This window comes from Elephantulus edwardii, unplaced genomic scaffold, assembly GCF_000299155.1.
Source record: "Elephantulus edwardii isolate Elephantulus edwardi_28Jun2011 unplaced genomic scaffold, EleEdw1.0 scaffold00289, whole genome shotgun sequence".
NCBI lineage: Eukaryota > Metazoa > Chordata > Mammalia > Macroscelidea > Macroscelididae > Elephantulus > Elephantulus edwardii.
In genome coordinates this window covers 2,208,984-2,227,783 of record NW_006400039.1, presented here as the reverse complement: position 1 = coordinate 2,227,783, position 18,800 = coordinate 2,208,984, and the positions used below count along the sequence as shown (strand labels likewise).

At 53.8% G+C, this 18,800-nt stretch overlaps 1 protein-coding gene across 1 annotated transcript in view; it reads left to right on the top strand.

Moving 5' to 3' along the window:
• Nucleotides 1-18,800, top strand: part of EXD3 (exonuclease 3'-5' domain containing 3) — a 55,935-nt gene that overhangs the window by 22,925 nt on the left and 14,210 nt on the right. Inside the window, exons 8-18 of the mRNA XM_006900668.1 lie at nt 1,796-1,869; nt 2,037-2,075; nt 5,422-5,582; nt 5,706-5,847; nt 5,997-6,207; nt 6,301-6,410; nt 7,092-7,251; nt 7,374-7,546; nt 7,711-7,872; nt 15,874-15,927; nt 16,063-16,194. Of these exons, the coding sequence (XP_006900730.1) occupies nt 1,796-1,869; nt 2,037-2,075; nt 5,422-5,582; nt 5,706-5,847; nt 5,997-6,207; nt 6,301-6,410; nt 7,092-7,251; nt 7,374-7,546; nt 7,711-7,872; nt 15,874-15,927; nt 16,063-16,194 (1,418 nt within the window). The remainder of the gene's footprint in view (nt 1-1,795; nt 1,870-2,036; nt 2,076-5,421; nt 5,583-5,705; nt 5,848-5,996; nt 6,208-6,300; nt 6,411-7,091; nt 7,252-7,373; nt 7,547-7,710; nt 7,873-15,873; nt 15,928-16,062; nt 16,195-18,800) is intronic.

Sequence of the window (18,800 nt, the reverse complement as noted above, 5' to 3'; positions counted from 1 at the left end):
AGTTGTAGTAACCTGTTGCTGTTGCATTGAAGCCTCCACTGTGCTCCTGAGATGTGCACCGTCGTGAGCGGTGGTTACCAGTCTTCCTCTCGCAGAGCGGCTGTGGCCTTCCAGCGTATCCCGCCCAGGGGTCTCTGTCCAGCGAGCAGTTGTCTACACTCTCTCGCCTCCTCCTCCTCCCTCCCTTCTCCTCTGTGTGCTATCAGGACCAGACACAGTCCAGGCGTGGGCGTGGGGGTCTCGTCATCCCACTTTGTGGTGCCAGTTGTCCTCCAGTGGTTCCGGCTCACAGTCACCCCACGCATGACCACCAGCCCACGTCCCTCCTCTGTGTCCTTCCCAGACCTGAGGGTCATATGAGTGGTCCCAGTCCAGGTGGGGCAGTCCATGGGCCCCCATCCCTGAAGCACAGGATCTGGTGGTCAGGACATCAGTCTTTTTTTTTTTTATTTCGTGTGAGAGAGTGTGTGTGTGTGTGTGTGTGTGTGTGTGTGTGTGTGTACTGTCAAATCAGATCTGACTGGTACAGGAGGAGATTGTTCCTCCTTCTCCAGCAGAGCATCTGGTGGATTTGAACCATGCACCTCTGGGATTGCAGTACACCTTTCTTGCCACTAGGCCACCAGAGCTCACCATAAGGGGCATCAGTCTTGGTAGCAAAACTGCAGGCCATGCAAAACTGTCACATGAGGTCAGAGCAAACGCTGCTTCAAGTGCCAGCTTCCCGGTCCAGCTCTAGCCCCTGCCCAAGCCCCTGTCTCCATTCCTTCCTCAGATGACGTGGTCTGAACTTTGGTCCAGAGCAGTCCCGTGTCAGGGGACAGCTTGGTGTTGGGGGATGGCCTCAGGGGAGGGCACATACCCTTTCCATCTGGGGAGCCCTGGTCACTCCTGTAGCTCAATCCCTCGTGGCCGCTAAACTCCAGCTTGTCCCTGGCTACCTGCCCTGCCCGGGGCCCAGGAGAGGCTGTCGGAAGTGGGGTGCTGATTGGACAACACTGCCAGATGTGCAGGGGCCATGTGGCTCCCAGGGTGGCCAAGCCCACTGGAGATGGTCATCCTGACAGGCCTGGGGGCTGCAGGGAGGCCGGGACTGGAGCAGCTTAGGCAGTAGGTCACTGTCCCCTGGCTCTTCAGCAAGATCTGGAAGCAGAGTCACAGAAAGCATTATGGCTACCAGGAAAGACTGGGCTGGCCGCTGGGTCCCTGCTCTAGGAACAACACTGCTGCAGGGACAGTCAGGAAGCTGGCTCGGGGCCAGCACAGCACAATAGCCGGAAGCCCTGCTGGTAGACAACAGTGGGAAAGCCCACGAGATGTATACAGCCACCGGCAGGACCAGCCTGGGATGTTCAAGTGGGGTCCTTGGGCAGTGTAGGTGGCTCTGTGAGACCACAGAGAGGTGACACTTCCAGGGAAGTGGGACCCGAAGACAGCTGAGACCCTTGGGGAGATGACACCCCTAAGGGAGGCAGGACTCTACGTAAGACCCTCCTCAGGAAGCTGATACCCCCAGGAGCTGATCCTCCCCCCAGGAAGCCCACACACCATCCCCCAGGGAGCTAATCCTCCCCAGGAAACTGGCACCAACACCCCCTGGGGAGATCTGCTCCTGGGGGGGCCTAACACTTTGAAGTGTACAAGGCTGGGCCGGAACAAGGCTCCTTCCAAGGCCCCTCGCCCTTCCTGCTCACCTACCTCTCCAGCTCCAGACTTCTAGGAAGCAGCAGAGATGGATCAGGCATGACACTCAGCGGCATAGTGTCCATGGCCTGAGTCCTGCCCTCTCTTACAGCCTTGTGCCCCAATGTCATCAACCAGCAACGCTTGGGAACTCTGCGGTACCTGTGCTACAAACGGTTTGTGGAGGTCTGTGCAGGTGTGTGCAGGTGTGGGACCTAGGCTAGAAAGGGTGTGTATGTGCTTATGCAGCTCGAGGCGGGAGCTGGGCCCGTTGGTACCCTGAGCTGTGTCCTGCAGGCCAGTGGGGGAGAAAGGGACAGCCCTTGAATTGTCCCCTTTTTTTACCCTTGCAGAGAACCTTGTCTCAAGAGAACTGGGCTGATCATGTGCAGGTGAGTCCAATGACCTGGCTGTCCACAACACCCTCAGAGACCTGCCTGAGACCTGTGTCGTGGGGGAGGCCATGCGTTTGTGTAAGTGAGAGTGAGGAGGTGGTGACTTGTGTCTCTTTGCTGAACTCTCCAGAGAAGCCGACTTACTGAGAGGTGTATGTGTTGTTGTTGTTATGTGCTGTCGAGTCGCTTGTGACTCATAGTGACCCTGTGTGCAATGGCCCTGAAACCTGCTCTATCCTGGGCCAACTCCATTGTCTCTAACACTCCTACCCCCACTACCCCAGTCACTGTATCAGTCCATCTCATTGAGGGCCTTCCTCTCTTTCTTTGTCCCTCCACCATTCCTAGCATGATGTCCCTCTCCAAGGACTGATCTGTGTATGTATGTGTGTGTACTACACACACACACACACACACACACACACACTTTTCTGCATATGAACTTCAAGAGAGTGGCTCACAAAATTGTGGGGCATGACAAAGCCTAGTTCCACAGTGAGGCAGTGTCCAGTGGAGGACGTGTCCAGTGGAGGCAGTGTCTGGAGACCTCTTCTGGTTGACAGGATTACAGGGGTCTGGCAAACCCAATACTCCAGGTCAGCAGGCCAGAGAGTTCTTCAGGAACTGGAGGTCAGTCAGGTGACCAGGAGTGCAGGATGGAAAGGGAGAAAGTGACCACTGCCAAAACGTGTTTCTTTTCTGGAGACCATACTCCAAAGGTGTCACATCAGATCACATGTTAGAAAGTCAAAGCAGGACGTCACCATCAGCATCCAGAAATCATCTTCCTTTCCCATCATCCTCAAAACTTGTCCAATCAAATCATCTCACCACTCCATCCTTTTAATCCAACTCACCATCACATGCCAACAACTCATTTCATTATCCCAACCCACCATCTCATGCCGTCATTATCACCCCATGCCATCATCCGTCCTCCAAACAAAATCAACATCATCCTGTCCCGTTAACTTGTCCTATCAAAGTATCCCATTTTCCTATCCCATAAACAACTCATCTCATTCATCCCTTCCCGTGAACCCATCCCCTCAACCATCATTTCATCCACCATCACTTCACCACATCACCTGATTAAAAAACCATCATCGTCCTATCAACTATTGCATCATCACCATCAATATTCCATCATCACCTTAATACCTCATTGTATCCCATCTTTTCACCACCCTCATCACATCCTCTTCCCTCACCACCATCACCTCATCCTGTCCCATCACTGCCCCATCACATCAGAACAGCAATCTCTCTAGTATTTGGCCCCACCACTGAGAATTGTATCCTAGCCAGGTTTACACATAACCATCACAGTATGTGTGTACAGACAGTCAGAATGTGAGTGTGTGTGCGTATGTGCATGTACACGGTGGGTGTGTGAACACTGCCTGTTTGTGTTTGTGTGTACATGTATACTGTGACAGGTGGACATGAGTCAGAGCAAATTCATGTGAAAAGTGAGAGGCACTCCTCCACTCTCCCAGGGAAAAGCCTCCAGCTTTGCTTTACATGAGCCCTGGAGGTAAAGGGGACACTGTGCTGCCTGGGCAACAGAAGGCACTTGAGCAAATATGAAGGCCCTTGAGTTCCAGGTACCTTGCTGGGCTTTACACAGAAATGCAGCGCAGTGAGGAGGGGTCCTTGGGCTCCTGTGGTGTGTCCAGTGATCTGGTCAGTGCTGTTCCCGAGTTTCAGCCCTACTCTGAGTGCCCTTGGTGACCTGGTGGCCATCCATTCCGGCCCCTTCCTTGAGGTAGTGAAACCATCATGAGGCTCAGCAGACCATGTGGTCAGTGGCTCAGGGGTCCTGGAGACCCTTGACTGCATGGCTACCTTGTTTGAAGGGGAAGGAAGGACAGGGCCAGGGAGGTAGCAGGAGCCCTTCCAGATTCCATGTCCACTTTCCTCCCTGGAGCAGAAATCGCCCAGAGTGAACTTTGAAAGGACAGCAGCCACATGCTGCTTGAGGACAGACTGGGGGGTGACCGGGACCACAAAGTCCTTCAGCCTAGAGGCAGTGAGTGCCTGCCTGCCTGCCTCCGGTTTGGCCCTGTCAAAACGAAGCAGGTGACCCCCTGGATGATAGACCCCAGTGTATGGACATCAGAGTCCCTCCCTGGGATAGGAGACTGGACAAGAGCCTGGGGGACTGCACCTCTCTGTTGAAGCCTGAATGAGAGGTAGTGTTATCTGTGGGGACAGAGTTGTCCTTTGGCCCTCATCTAGGAGCCCAGTAACCCTGAATGTCCCTGAGGACTATGCAGTGGTCAGTGGAATTAGCTTGAGCCTCCCTCTTGGGGAGGAGAGCAAAGCATCAGAGTCCTTGGACCTGACTGGCCCCAAATGGTGTCCAGCCATCCCCACCCCCAGGGATAACAAGGACACGAGTCACCAGAGAGAAACAGCCCCTTTTCCAGCCAGGGCCCGGAAAGGCCTTCTCCCTGGGTGCCAAGGCCGAGAAGCGGAAGGGCAGCGGACATCCTGAAGAATGCAGAGCAGTTTCCACGTATTGTCCACGTGGGAACCTCCCGCCACAGGGCAGGCAGCAGGGAGGCTGCTGGGGCTGCAGTGGTGTATAGGCTGCCAGGCAGCAAGGGCTCTGGGGGGCAGAGACTCCTCACATCCTGCACCAGTGGTCTGACCTGTGACCTTGCACAGCAGGCCGGGATCTGAGCTGGGTGGCTGGGGACCCAAGCAAACAGCCATGTGTTCTCCTAAGGTCACTTGGGGTCACTGAGAACAGTCTCTGTTCACACTGAGGACAAGAGTGCTGGGTACCCTCAGCATGGAAGTCAGCCTGAGCAGAGCCCTGTAGAAGGGGAGCGAGTCCACAGAGGGGGGCGTGGGGAGGGTTCTCAGGGTCCACAGAGGGGGGCGTGGGGAGGGTTCTCAGGGTCCACAGAGGGGGGCGTGGGGAGGGTTCTCAGGGTCCATGGAAGTGGGTGTGGGGAGGCGGTCTCAGAGTCCATGGAGGGAGCGGCAATGTCCTGGCTAGAGGGCAGGGGACATTCTCAGAGTGGTTCAGACTGCAGAGATAGGAGACCCCAAGAAGTGCAGGTTAGATGTAGGTTAGGAGAAGGTAGGACCAGGCAAGTAAGGCAGCAAAAGCCGGTGTGGCCCAGCCAGCCTCTGAGAGGACTAGTCAGTCAAATGACAGCTGAACTCAGGACAGAAGCACCCTCAGAGGGCTTGGCCTGGGTCTGGAGAAGTCAGGCGGTCTGTGAAGTCGAGAGTTATCTTAGGCCCTCCATGGATTTTCCACACAACCCTCAGGGCAGGCGAAGGTGGGCATCCCTGTCTGGCCCTGCTGACCACTCACTCTTCCTAGGACCTTGTGGGGCAGAGCGAGTGGTTGCAAAGCCAGCTGCTCCAGCTGCTGACCTCACACTGCAGTGTGGCAGTGACTGCCCAGTGTGCCCAGGACCTATCACTGCCTGAGGGACTGCTGCCAGCCGCGGTGGCCACTGAGCTGAGCAGACTTCGGGAGAGGTGAGCACCCTGGATGCGTGAGCCCTAGGTGCTCAAGGGCAGAGGGCGTTACAGGGTGGTGTGGTGGGTGCTGTAGGGCACGTGGCCATCACTGGTTGGTGTGGCTGATCTCTGCCCCCCTAGGGAGCCCCAGCCTGGTGGGAAGCCCACGGAGCCCCGTGGCAAGCACAGGAGCCATTACTACCAGCCGCCTATCACCAGGGAAGACATCTACTTCCTGGCCACGTGGGAGGACGTCACCAGACATGAGCCTGAGATCCTGCAGGCGAGCCCCTGGCAGCCCACCCCCTCACACCTCCCTCAGCATCCACGGCCCCGGGGGTGGGGCACCCAGGGTAGCTCCTTCCTGCAGTCTGTGGGCAGTGGTGGTGGACCTGGGGAGAGTGCCTGCTCACACACACTCTGTGCCCGCAGCCGGGTGCCGTAGTCGGCGTGGACTTGGAGTGGAAGCCCCTGTTCCAGGGCGCAGCCCGGCCCAGCCCCTCCCTGGTGCAGTTGGCATTGGAGGGCCGAGTGTTACTGCTGGACCTGCATAGCCTCTCACAGCCCCCTGGGGGACAGGGGGAACAGGCCCTGTGGCAGCTCCTGAGCCGGCTCTTCTCAGACCCCTCCATCACCAAGTTAGGTGAGCCTGCCTCTGGGGGAAGCGGAGGGTGCTGGGTGCGCCCTGGGGCAAGGGCAGGAGAGCCACGCCCCTCACCTCCATTGGGGTCCACAGGTTATGGACTGGAAGGGGACTTGCGGAGCCTGGGAGCTGTGTGCCCGGCCCTCGCGGATGCGGACAAGGCAGTGCGCGGTGTCCTGGACCTCCAGCTAGTGCACCAGCGGGTCAGTGGGACGGTGGGGGTGTGAGGGCGGCTCGTAGAAGGACAGAGCTCGGAGGAAGGGGGTGTGGAGGGACGAGCAGGAGTTAGGGTGGAGGTGGAGGTGGAGGGGTGGCGCGGGGGCATGGTGTGGGGTGGGCAGGGCCCATGGGGGGACATTGAGGTACGGGGTGGGGGGGTGAGGTAGCTGGGGGTGGGCCCCAGCTAGAGGGGGCGGGGCCTGCTTTAGGGGCTGGGGTGCGGGACAGAGTCCATCTGTAGTGGGCAGGGCGTGGGGGCAGGCAGAGAGGGGGTCTCTGGCAGCACTAGGAAGGTGGTGGAGGAAAGGCAGGAAGGGGCATGTGTGGATCCTCAGGAGAGGAGGGGCACCAAGTCTGGTGATAAGAGTGGGAGTGAGGGTGTTGGAAGAAGTCAGAGGGATGCAGTGGGCAAAAGGGTATAAGGATGTCGAAAGACCATCGGGAGGGAAGTCGGGGGCTTAGCAGAGGCGAGTCAGAGCATTGGGAAGGGGGCCTGGGTGGGGGCTCTTGAGGTGACCAGCTGTGTGATTGGCCGGGCGCCAGGTTAGGAGTGGGTGGAGCCTGGAGAGACCAGGAGCGAGTTGTCCAGCATCAGGATGTCAGGCAGCGGGCAGCCTCTCTTCTCTGGGCCAAGAGCATCAAGTGTCGAGGCACTGTCTTGGCAGATGCGGGCAGACACAGGTAGCCCCTGCAAGGGCTCAGCAAGAGCACCGCGGGGCCTGAGCCTCCTAGTACAGCAAGTGCTGGGCCAGCCCCTGGACAAGACCCAGCAGCTCTCCAACTGGGATCTGCGGCCACTGAGAGAGCAGCAGCTGATCTACGCAGGTACGCTTGTTGGGACAGCTGGAGTGCTCCCCTGGTGGGCTGACTGCCCTCCCTCCAGCCCCTGCCCAGGGGTCCCCTGCCGTTTGCCTTTCAAGGAGGCTGAGGCAGACCCCTGCCCCCAGCCACAGATGCCTACTGCCTGCTGGAGGTGTACAGGGCGCTGTGCCGAGACCCTGCCCGCTTTCGCCTGTCTGAGAACCTGGCCAAGAGCCTGGGGGCCAGGGGCAGCATGAGATCAGGGGTCCAGAGGCCTTCTGGCCAGCCAGAGGCCCTGGCCCCACCCCCACAGGTGGGTGCAGGCCTTGGGGGACCATCAGGGATGGGTGGGGTAGGCGTGCAGCTCTGCTTGCCCATTGCTTCCAGAGAGGGTCATCAATAAGCGGGGCCCTGCTACCTGCTGGCCAGCCATGGTCACCTGGAGGCCTGGTCACCGATGAGTGAAGGGCAGGCTGTTTGCAGGTGCCTGCTGCAGTGGACAAGAAAACGGCTCCCAAGGTCCTGGCCAGGGACTTTCGCGTGGTGTGTGACAACATGCTGCAAGGGCTGGCCCGAGGCCTGCGCTGTCTGGGCGTGGACGTGCGTGTGCTGGGCACAGGTGATGACCACCGCAGGGCGGCTGAGGTAAGTGTGGTGGTGAGATCCCAGCCTGGGGCGGTCAGTGGGCCTCCCCTACAGTCATTGTGTGCAAGTGAGCTGTACAGAGGGTTGAGGAAATGGGGCAGCAAGCTGGACCAGGCCTCATCCTGCTGCTGCCCCATAATCCTAAAAGGTGCAGGGCCAACACAACAGATTTCTTGTCAAATGGTTCTGAATACAGTCCAGAGTGAGTCCTCCCAGGTCTCCTGAGGACAGCTGTTCCATGCCTTGTCCAGCATCTGGAGGCCACCTCCCCCTGACTGACCTCTCAGCAGAGCTCTGTTGTCATGGTCTTTCTTTACTGGCCCTCCTGACTGCTCCTAATGAGGCCTTCGGACATTCACAGAGCGAGCAATCCAGGCTCAGCCTGACGCATGGAGCCTGGACCAGCGCCTCTGCCTCACATGGGAGAGGTCTGGCCTCTCTGTCTGCGGTGTCTGCCTGGGGTGTCCCCAGCGTGTGGAGACCAATATGGGTCCTTAGAGCCACTGGACTGTTTGCCTTTCTAGACCTTTGTCGTGGGCAGAGCTAAAGCAGACACTTAGAAAGAGGCCATACATTATTCATTAATATGCAGAGTTTTTTTCACTTAACTTCAGTTAAGCCCCTTTCTGTCAAAAACGTCAGCTCTCACACCACCTACCTTACCTTGCAGCTCACACACCAGAACTTCAGGATGGCCCTGCCTGGGCTGTCACCATGGTTAGAACTCGTGCTTCTGCTGACTTTTGCAGCTATGTGACTTGGGAGGGGGGATGGCTCCAGTGTTGTCATTAGATGCACAAAGGTGGTTCCTGTGAAACCAGGCCAAAGCGCACCTGGTCTCATCCCATCGTCCCCGTCTTCGCGGGTCCCGTGTTGGTGCCGACTCTGGAGCTCATTGCTCCAGCTCATGGCGGCTCTTCCTCTCCGTGACGTATCCTCTTCATGAAACATGCTGGCCTCTACCAGGGTCAGTCCAGTCCTGAGATCAAAGAATGAGAGGTGAAAGTGAATCCCTGTCGTCTGTAAGGAGCACACTGGCCCCACAGCTCCTCAGACACATTTACCCCTTCTTCCGGCAGCCATGATATATGCAATATTTTTAGCCAACATGGTAACTCACATACATCAATTTTTTAATTTTTTCTTAATCATTATTCTGCTTTCATATGCAAATAAAACAACTGAAAATACCTTGGCTCAGGCCAAGGACGCATGAGTCCTCAGAGTGGCATCTTTGCTTTTTAATACCTTAAAGAGATCTTTTATAGCTGATTTTCCCAACACCAAATGTCATGTTATCTCCTGCTGCTGCTTCATGGCATGGGTGGTGGGCTCACGTGAAGTGAAATCCTTCACAACTTCAGTCGGCCTGTTTGTTGTTCCAGCTGTGCAGATTTCTGTTTTATGTTGAAATTCATCCATGCCGAGGGTTGTGCAGACTTGGATTTTCATCTGTCAGTGCTTCAAGCTCTTTCCTTTGTTAGCAGGCAGAGCCGTGCCGCTTTCATATCAAATGTTCTTGATGAGTCTTCCTCCGATCCCGTTGTTTTTCTTCATCAAGTTCGGCTTCTTGGATTTTCCACTCACAGATGGAGTTAGTGTAGTAACAACACAACCCTGACACACATCCTACCTGACTTTAAACCACATTATTTCTCCTTCTGTTCTGAGTGGCCGCCTCTTGATCTACGTAAAGGTTCTGCATAAGCACAGTATAGTGTTTTGTAATTCTCGTTCTTCTCAGTGTTATCTATAGTTTGTTATGATCTAGTCGAATGTGTTGACATAGTCAATCAAACAGGCAGACACATTTCAGTGATGCTTGTTTTACAATAGCGGTGACTGATACCACTCTCTCCTTTGAATTTGAGTCGAATTTCTGGCAGTTCCCTGTCGATGTACGGCTGTAGCCATTTTTAAATTTATCTTTTGCAAAACTTTCCTGTATGTCATGTTCAGTAACGGCCTGGCTGTATTGTTCAGTTGTTGTTGTTGTGATGTACTGTCAAGTTGCCTGCGACTCGTAGCAACCCTATGTACAACAGCCCTAAATCCTGTTCTATTCCTTGCCAATCTTATTGTCTCCAACACCTCCATCCCCATTACCCAGTGACAGAATCAATCCATCTCATTGAGGGTCTTCCTCTCCTGCGCTGTTCCTCCACCCTCCCAAGCATGACAATCCCTCACAGTGACGGGTCCCGCCTTGCAACATGCTCAAAGTATGTCAGGCAAAGCTTCAGAATCCTTGCCTCCAAGGAGCAGCCTGGCTTCACCCTCTCCAGAATGAACTTGTTTGTTCTCCTAACAGTTCATGGTATATTCAATACTCTTCTCTAGCACCACAGCTCGAAGGCATCAACTCTCCTCCTGTCATCCTTAGTCATTGTCCAGCTCTCTGATGCATAGCAAAGACCATGGCCTGTATCAGGCACACTTTAGTCTCCAGACTGAAATTGTTGTTCCTCAGTACCTTGGCAAGGTCTCAGACAGCAGACTTTCCCAGTGCAATTCATCTTTTAATTTGACTAATACGAAGAGTGTTGATTGTGGAGCCAAGCAAGCTGAAGCTGTCAACAATTTCAGTCTCTTTATCATCCATCGTGATGCTGCCAGTCAGCCCAGTGGTGGGAATCTCAATCCATTCTGAAGGCTGCAGTCCTTGACCCTCTACAGCAAGCACTTCAGGTCCTCCTCAGTTTCAGCAAGCAGGGTTGTATCATCTGTATAACGCTTCCACATTCTGTTGGATTGCCTTCCTTTGAAAGGGGCACAAACACGAGACTACTGGCTGGCAGCCTGAGTCCTGGATTCCGTGTGTTTGCTGTGGTTGAGTAAGTGCTTACAGTGTCTGAGCTGTGTGCTGAAGCACCTTACTCGGTCCCTGATGTAACCCACCCTCTGCTGTTGAGCTGATTCCACTCTATACTGACCCTCCACTGGGTCCTGAAGACAAGTGGCTTTATGGGAGGACACTGCCCAGCTCTCCCCATTAGACATTGTGTCAGCAGAGCTCCTCAGCCCCTGGCACCTTGCTTCTCTAATGATTTCGGTGCATCGGACTGCTTTCAGTAGCATCAGTTCTTCACTCATCTTCTTTGGTACAATGAGTTTATATGTTATCTCCATCTTTTTAATGTCATTCACTATTTTGCCCACAAAACCCTTCATTACTGTAGTCTGAAGCTGAAATGTTTTCCTTCTGTGCTTTCATATTGAGAAATGCCAAATGTGTTCCCCTTTGGGTTCTCTGGCTTTGGGTATTTGCATATTTCATTATAATACTGTTTTGTAATAGCTATTTTGAGTAAGACAATTATGTTATTTTTGCTGTTATGTGCCATCAAGTCAACTGCAACTCACAGCAAGCCTATGAACAGTAGAACTCTGTCCTATCCTACACCAACCTCATCATTTCCAACAGACCTAATCCCATTTCCCCAGTCATTGTGTCAGTCTCTCTGTTCTGGGGTCTTACTCTCTCTCCTACAGTGTCTCTCCACTCTTCCAAGCATGAAATAATTCTCCAAGGACTGGTCCCTCCTGGCTGCATGCCCAAAGTATATAAGACAGAGTTTCATAATCCCTGCCTCCAAGGAACAACTAGTTTCACCCTCTCCAGGACAGACCAGTTTGTTTTCTTGGCAGTCTATGGTATGTTTAATACTCTTCTCCAGCATCACAACTCAAAGGCATCAGTTCTTTTGTCATCCTTATTCATGGTCCAGCTCTCTGATATGTAACAAATCATTGAGAAAGAATACCATGGCCTGGATCAGGCATATCTTAGTCTCCAAAATAACATAGTAGCTCTCCAACACTCTAGAGAGGTCCTTGATAATCATGTAATCTACTCAAACGGTAAACTGAAATCATGCTTCTTAGAGTCAAGGATTGTGAATGTGCTTCGCACTTCCACAGGGAGAACCAGTCCTCAGAGAGAGACAGCGTGCTGGGAAGGGAGTCAGTGTAAGGGAGGAGGGCCCTCAGGAAGATGCACCTACACAGTGGCTACCACAGTGGACTTGAGTCCGACAGAGACTGTGAGGTTGGCGGAGGGGAGGGCAGGTCCAGATCTGCTGCTCAGAGAGTCGCTGTGGGTTACCAGCTTGATGGCACCTAAGAACACCATGGTCGACTATGCCAAGAATGAAAGATGAAATCTCACTCATTGTCAAAAAGAGGCTTGGGAGCGGGACTGACATCCACTTCCTAAATAACATGCCCTTGGAAAGTCTATGAACATTAGAGAAATGATGGTAATTATAGCACAGGGTTCAGATCTTTTGTTCATAAGGTCACTATGAGTCGTGCTTGACTCAGCAGCATTTAACAACAACAACATCCTGAAGTATAACACTGTCATTGATAGGATAATATCCATAGACAGACAAGGAAAACTTGGTAATATGACTATTATTCACACTTACAAAATAATCACTAGTGCCAAAAATGGAGAAATTAACAATTTGTATGAATCTGCCTGTCTGAAATTGAACACATAATCAAAATTCATCAGTAGTTACTGATAACTGGAGTGCAAAAAATGGAAACAATAAAAAGATTGGCTGCTGAAATGTGGGCTTGGGAATACCAATTATGCTGGAATATGATATAGGTACATGGAAGAATTTTCAAGACCAGCAGCTTTGTCATGGAGAGCACCATTCTCAACAATATAAACATCAGTGATCCATGAGGCCGTCAGACCTCCCAGGTGAAACATACAGAGTGCATCAGTAGAAAGAGGTGATGTAGAAGTTCAATGTCATCAGCCAAAACAAGGCTAGGAACTGACTATGGAACAGGCCATTCATTGTTCATATGCAAGATCAAGTTGAAGGTGAAGTAAGTTAAACAAGTTAAGGTATCACCTTGAGTAGATCCTGTCTGAGGTCAGAAAAGTTACAGAGTGGCATCAAAGCATCACACTTGAGGAAATCAAAGTTCATTGAAAAGACAAGAAAAGGAGGAAAACTTTAAAAAAGATAAGAAAAGGGGGAGATTTAAAAACAAAAAACAAGGAAGGGGGAACAAAGATCAAACAGGTGTTAGAAAGACTCTGACATTTGCTCCTGAACGTGTGTGGCTAAAACGAATGGGAGAGATGATGAAATAGAAGACAGAACAGAACATGAGAGCAAGCTTGAGGTGGTCCTGGGTGATGATGGGGTGCAGCTTTAGGGGACTAAGGCCAGCTCGCTGATTCAAGTCCCAGAGCGTGCTTCCTCTGTGTGTGGTCCTTTTGTTTCAGTCTCTTTTGATTTTTAACAATCCTTTTTAAAAGTTTCATTTTATTTGTAAAATATTTATGTGGCTTCAAGGTCAAGTTCAGAGTCCTGTCTCTTCTTTAGCCCACCCCACTCCACCTGTCACTATCTCTTTAGCAAACTCACGTCCACAGCCTACCCTCCCTCATAGATGGGGTGAGAGAATGGCTGCACACTGCTTTCCCTGGAAGAGGGGCCCTCAGCTCTTCCTCTCACTGCCCATGTCTTGTTATGGGGCCACTGGCAATCAGACAGGTCCCTGTCTTCTTTCGTGGGGATCCTGAAGCCCATACAGCCCAGAGCACAGGTCTCTGTCTCCATTCTCTCTCTTTTATTTAAATTATTTTATTATTTTGTGTGTGTGTGCCTTCAAATTGAATCCAACAAGAGGAGATTGCCCCTCCTTCTCCAGCAGAGCATCTGGTGGATTTAAACCATGCACTTTTGGGATTGCAGTGCAGATTCTTGCCACTAGGCCACCAGAGCTCCCTTATGTCTCCATTCTCTCATGCCTCTGGAACAGAGAATCCATTCTTACAGTTTAGGTTAGAAGTCCAAATTCAGACTGCTGGCTCTCAGGTAAGGCAGCCCTCTCTGTCGGCTGTGGAGGGCATTCATAGCCCAGTGGTCCCTGAAGATCTCCGTGTCTCGTTCTCTGATGTCAAGGAGAGTCTGTGTGCAGAGGTCCTGGTCCAAAAGCATTCACAATTCACTCATAGGAACTATTTCTTGGTTGTCTTGGGGGTCCCTGGACCTGCCACCCCTCAGTTCATTGCCCCCCTTTTATCTCTAGTGAGGTATTACAGAGGTATTATTACATTCAATTGGGGCTGTCATGGGATTCAGGGGTATTTCATGCTGGTGGCCTAGTGGTAAGGAGCTGCCCTGCCGACCTGAAGCCATGTGGTTTGAATCCACCAGCTGCTCTGCAGCTGAGAGATGGACGTTCTCCTGTGCAGCTTACTGCCTCTGAAAACCCACTGGAGCGTCTCCTGTAGGTCAGTTCTGACTTAACAGCACATAACTACAACTGATCCTTTCACAACTACTTGGCTTCCCAGTCAAGGAGAGTCCTTGCATACGTGTAACGAGGGGACTCTGTGCAGCCATGGTGCCATCTGTGACGGCTCTGCACTGCTCAGGGGCCCTCACTGTGGAATGCAGGGGCGGGGTCTGTTTAACCTACTGTTGATGTGGTCCTTGTATACCATCCAGTCAGAACCCATACCTGAACCTCCAGTGGAGGTTTAAAGGCAGGAGATCATACGGGCAGATAACTATATGAGTTACTACCCGAGAAGTGGGACTCTGAGGAAGAGGGTGGATCAGGATGGGAGGGGGCTCATCAATGACCTGCGTTAGGCAGATGACACAACCTCGCTGCTGAAAGTGAGGACTTGAAGCACTTGTTGCAGAAGATCCAGGAATGCAGCCTTCAATATGTATTACATCTCAATGTCAAGAAAACAAAGATTCTTACCACCAGACTCATAGGCAACATCATGATAAATGGAGAAAAGATTCAAACTGTCAACAACTTAATCTTACTTGGATCCACTATTAACACCCTTGGTATCAACAGTCATGATATCGGGAGACATACTGCACTTGGAAAGTATACAGTTAGCGACCTCCCCAAATTGTTGAGGGGTAATGATGTCAGTTTGAGAACTGAGGTGCATCTGACCATGGTCTTTCTGATCACTTCCTATGTATCTGAGAGCAGGACAATGAATAATGATAACAGAAGAATCGATGCCTTTGAGCTGTGCTGTTGGAGAAGAGCACTGAACATCCCTTGGACAGCCAAGAGAACTAACAGATATGTCTTGGAGAGAGTGCAGCAGGAGTGCTCTTTGGAGGCAAGAATGCTAAGACCTCACCTCACATACTTTGGAGGGGCTATTCCTTGGAGAAAGACATGGTGATGGGAAGGTAGAGGGTTGGGGAAGGAGAGGAAGACCCTCAACCAGGTGGACTGACATGGTGACTGCCGCGATGGGCTCTAATGTGTCAGGAAGTGTGAGGATGGCGCAGGACAGGACGGGGTTCAGATCTGTTGTTCTTAGAATCACTGTGGTACTCGACTTGATGGCACCTAACAACAACAAATTGCACCACAGAAGATTGCCCATCCTTCTCCAGGGAACAGCTGGTGGATTTGAACCACATGTCTTGAGGCTGACAGCACAGCTCCTTACCACTAGGCCAATCTGAGAATTTGGATCTTTCTTTGGTTTTAGAAAATCCTCAGCCATTTGCCCTTGAACTCATCAGGATCTCCTATTCATTATCTGTCATGCATTCTGCATCCAATCCGTTTTCACTTGTTTGACTCTGGTCTCAAGCTCCTGTTTCATGTTGTTCCTCTATCTGAAGCCGTATTCAATCCCTTCCAGTCAGCTCAGTAGCTCATCAGTTCCAGCTCTCAGCCCGTCTGGAACCGGGCTGTTCTGAGCAGCTTACTCTGGGTCTGAGGGTTCTGGCCACACTGGCCCTCTCTCAGTGGCGCAGGCCCTCAGGGCTGTGCTATCTGATTGCAGATTGTTGGCTGTACTGGGGGCCAGGCTACTCCTAGAGAAAGGTCAGGCCCTCAGAGGCCAGAGTGGACTTCCCTATGTGCTCCTGGACCCCAGAGCTGTTGCAGGGTCCCACGCCTGGGGTTTGGGAGACAGAGGGAGCTTGGGTTGGGCCATAGTGTCTGTTCCAGAGTGTTCTGTTCTGCCTGCAGGTGGCCAGGCAGGAGGGGAGGATCATCCTGACTTCAGGGCTGCCCTACCACAAGGTGAGCCCATCAGAGCCCTGCCTTCCAGGGGACTGGGCAGCCACCCCTCAGCCACCATGTCCCAGGCCCCAAGAGGGCGGCAGTGGGGAGGCAGGTCTGCACCCCTGCCCAGCTGAGTGCCATCTCCCCCCACAGCTGCGGGCTCAGGTGGGGCCCGGGCGCTGCCTCCAAGTTGACTGCTCCCTCAAGGCCCGCGAGCAGGTGCAAGTTGTGCTCAAGCATTTCAATGTGTTTGTCACCCTCTCGGATGTCTTCAGCCGCTGTCAGGTGGGTCCCTCGACTGGTGGGCCCCACTCCAGGCAGGTCATGACCAAAGGCCCTGAGTGCTCTCAAGGAGCCAGGGCAGCTCCCATCATGCCCACGACCGCCCGTGGACAGAAGGGGCTGTGTGGCTCTTCCCCCCAACCTCCCAGACTTGCACACATAGAGACCCTGGGGGTCTCGGCTGGTGTCCATGCTTGCTCCTGGCTACTCCTGCCATGCCTCGGCCTCAGCTAGCTACTTGTGGAAGGACTGTGGGAGCATTGCCCAGTCGCCCCCTCAGTAGGGGACAGTCCAGCCCTATTGGGTTTAAAGGTGGACAGTACGCAGGGCTGCTCCCAGAGTCAGGGTTGTTGAAGGGCTCACTCCTGGTGGGACCCACTGACCTTGGGTGATGTCTGGGTCATTGATGGCTCTAGGTCCACTCTGCGCCACCAGCCAATTCTGGGCAAGGAGATTCCAGAGCGAACATGGTCTCATTGGAGCAAGGTCACTTGGGGTCAGGAGTCAAGGGACCTTCCCCCATAAGAGAAGGGTGCTCTCCACACAGTCCTGCCTGAGGAGAGCTTGACCAGGTGGGGGACTCTGCATCCCTCTGAACTGATGTGTCCGTACTGGCCCTGGCCAGGCTGGCCAAGGTTGCCCTGCTGGGGGGCCTCCTGACCAGGGTGGAGCCAGAAGCTGCTCACTGGGGCTCCCAGCTGCCCCTAAACACCTTTTCTCTCAACTGCAGAGAAGCAGCAGGGACTGGAAGGCAGGCCTGGCTTCCGTCCTGGCTGCCTCTCAAGAGCCAATGGGGGTGAGCAGACCGAGGGGCCCCTTCCTCCGTGAGGCTCAGGCAACAGGAACCACTTCCGCTGCTGCTCTCTTTGTCTGCACCCTGCTGCTAGTGTCCGCAGACCCACCCCACACACACAGTGTCCTAGATGCCCTGGAGGCGTCTTAATGAGCTTTTCAGAACCTTGGCTGTGTGCTTTCTTGAGAAAACAGGAAACTGGCTTGTTGGAGGAAACCCCTGAAGCCTGAGAAGCACCCCCACAGTGTGGCTGGAGGCTCCACAAGAGGTGGCCCTTGGTAGCAGCCGTTCCCCAGCATTCCCAAGTCTGAGAGAGTGGCAACAGCTGGTGCCCTACAGGTGGTGCCCCAAGGTGGTGCCCTACAGGTGGTGCCGAGGAGAGCTCAGCGTGGACCTCAGGGGCTGGAGACCCAGGAAGGCCCTGGAGATTCACCCAGGTCACCTCCAGGTGTGGATCAGGCTGGAGGCCGACTGTGAAGCCTAGCTAGCTGCAGCTGGAGGTGCCTGGTAGACCCCCTGGCACGAGGTTCTCAAAAGCCTTTAGCAGGTACTGTCTGCTCAAGATGCCCCACCAGGACCATCTTCAGGGGTCCCCACTACCCTGCTGGCTCCACAGAGTCCAGCCCACATCCATGACTGGCCACAGTCCACACCGGTGTGGCTGGCCTTCTTGGAGACCCCCACTCCAGAAGTTCCCATTCTCTTTTCTCTCTTCCGCTATTTTGGTGTTATTCCCAGAGGGAGACCCCAGCCCTCAGAGCTTACCCAGTGGGGCTGCCCCGGATGGGAGGGCTTAAGGGACCAGGACAGGAAGTGACCAGTTAGTTTGCAGCACATACTACCATCCCTGCATGTGCCTGCATCCCTCCCCACATGTGCCCCCCCACGTGTGCCCCCTCCCCATGTGTGCCCCCTCCCCATGTGTGCCCCCACATGTACCCCCTCGTGTGTGCCACCTCCCACATGTGCCCCCTGTGTGTGCCCTCCTCCCCACATGTGCCCCCTCCCCACATGTACCCCCCACGTAACCCCTCGTGTGTGCCCCCTCCCCATGTGTGGCCCCTCCCCACATGTGCCCCCCACGTTTGTCCCCTCTGCATGTGTGCCCCCTCCCCACATTGCTCCCCCATGTGTGCCCCCCTCCCCACATGTGCCTACACTCCCTTCTGGGTGTGCCTGCACCCCCTCCCCGTCTAGTGTGCCCATGCTCCTTCCCCACCTAGTGTGCCCATGTCCCCTCCTGATGTCTGCTTGCCCCCCCAGAATGCCACCTCGTACCCCTACTGCACTGTAATTGCTGGGCAGTCTCCAAGATCCATGGCACTATCTGCATAGACAACACCCTGGGAAGGGAGTGGCGGGGGGAAATTGGTCTCAAAGAAGGGTGGCCCCAGTCCACCCAGAGAGCTCGCAGCACACATGGCCCTGCCGGAGCTAGCCCAGTGGACGGAGCTGTCAGGGCATTGTGGCCAGATTGCTGATCAGGAGTGTCCATTAGAGGACGTTCCCAATTCCCATCAGCCTGGGAAAGTGTTCTATCAAAGACGTTTGCATTTTTTTAAAAAAGCCCCAAAGTGAGCCAGGAGACCAGCAGTCCGCTCCCTCTGCAGAGCCTGTGGGTGGCCATTCTGAACTGGCTGGCAGGCACTGTATCTGGTTTTTTCCTTTGGTTCCTTCTACCCTGGTGGTATGGCCGGTGGAAGAGGAGCGACCTCCCAGGAGGGCTTTTAGGGGTACATAAGACAGTCATGTGGCAAGATGTGGGGTCTCAGGATGGAAGGGAGGCGAGTGATGGATGAACAAGGTGTTCTAGGAC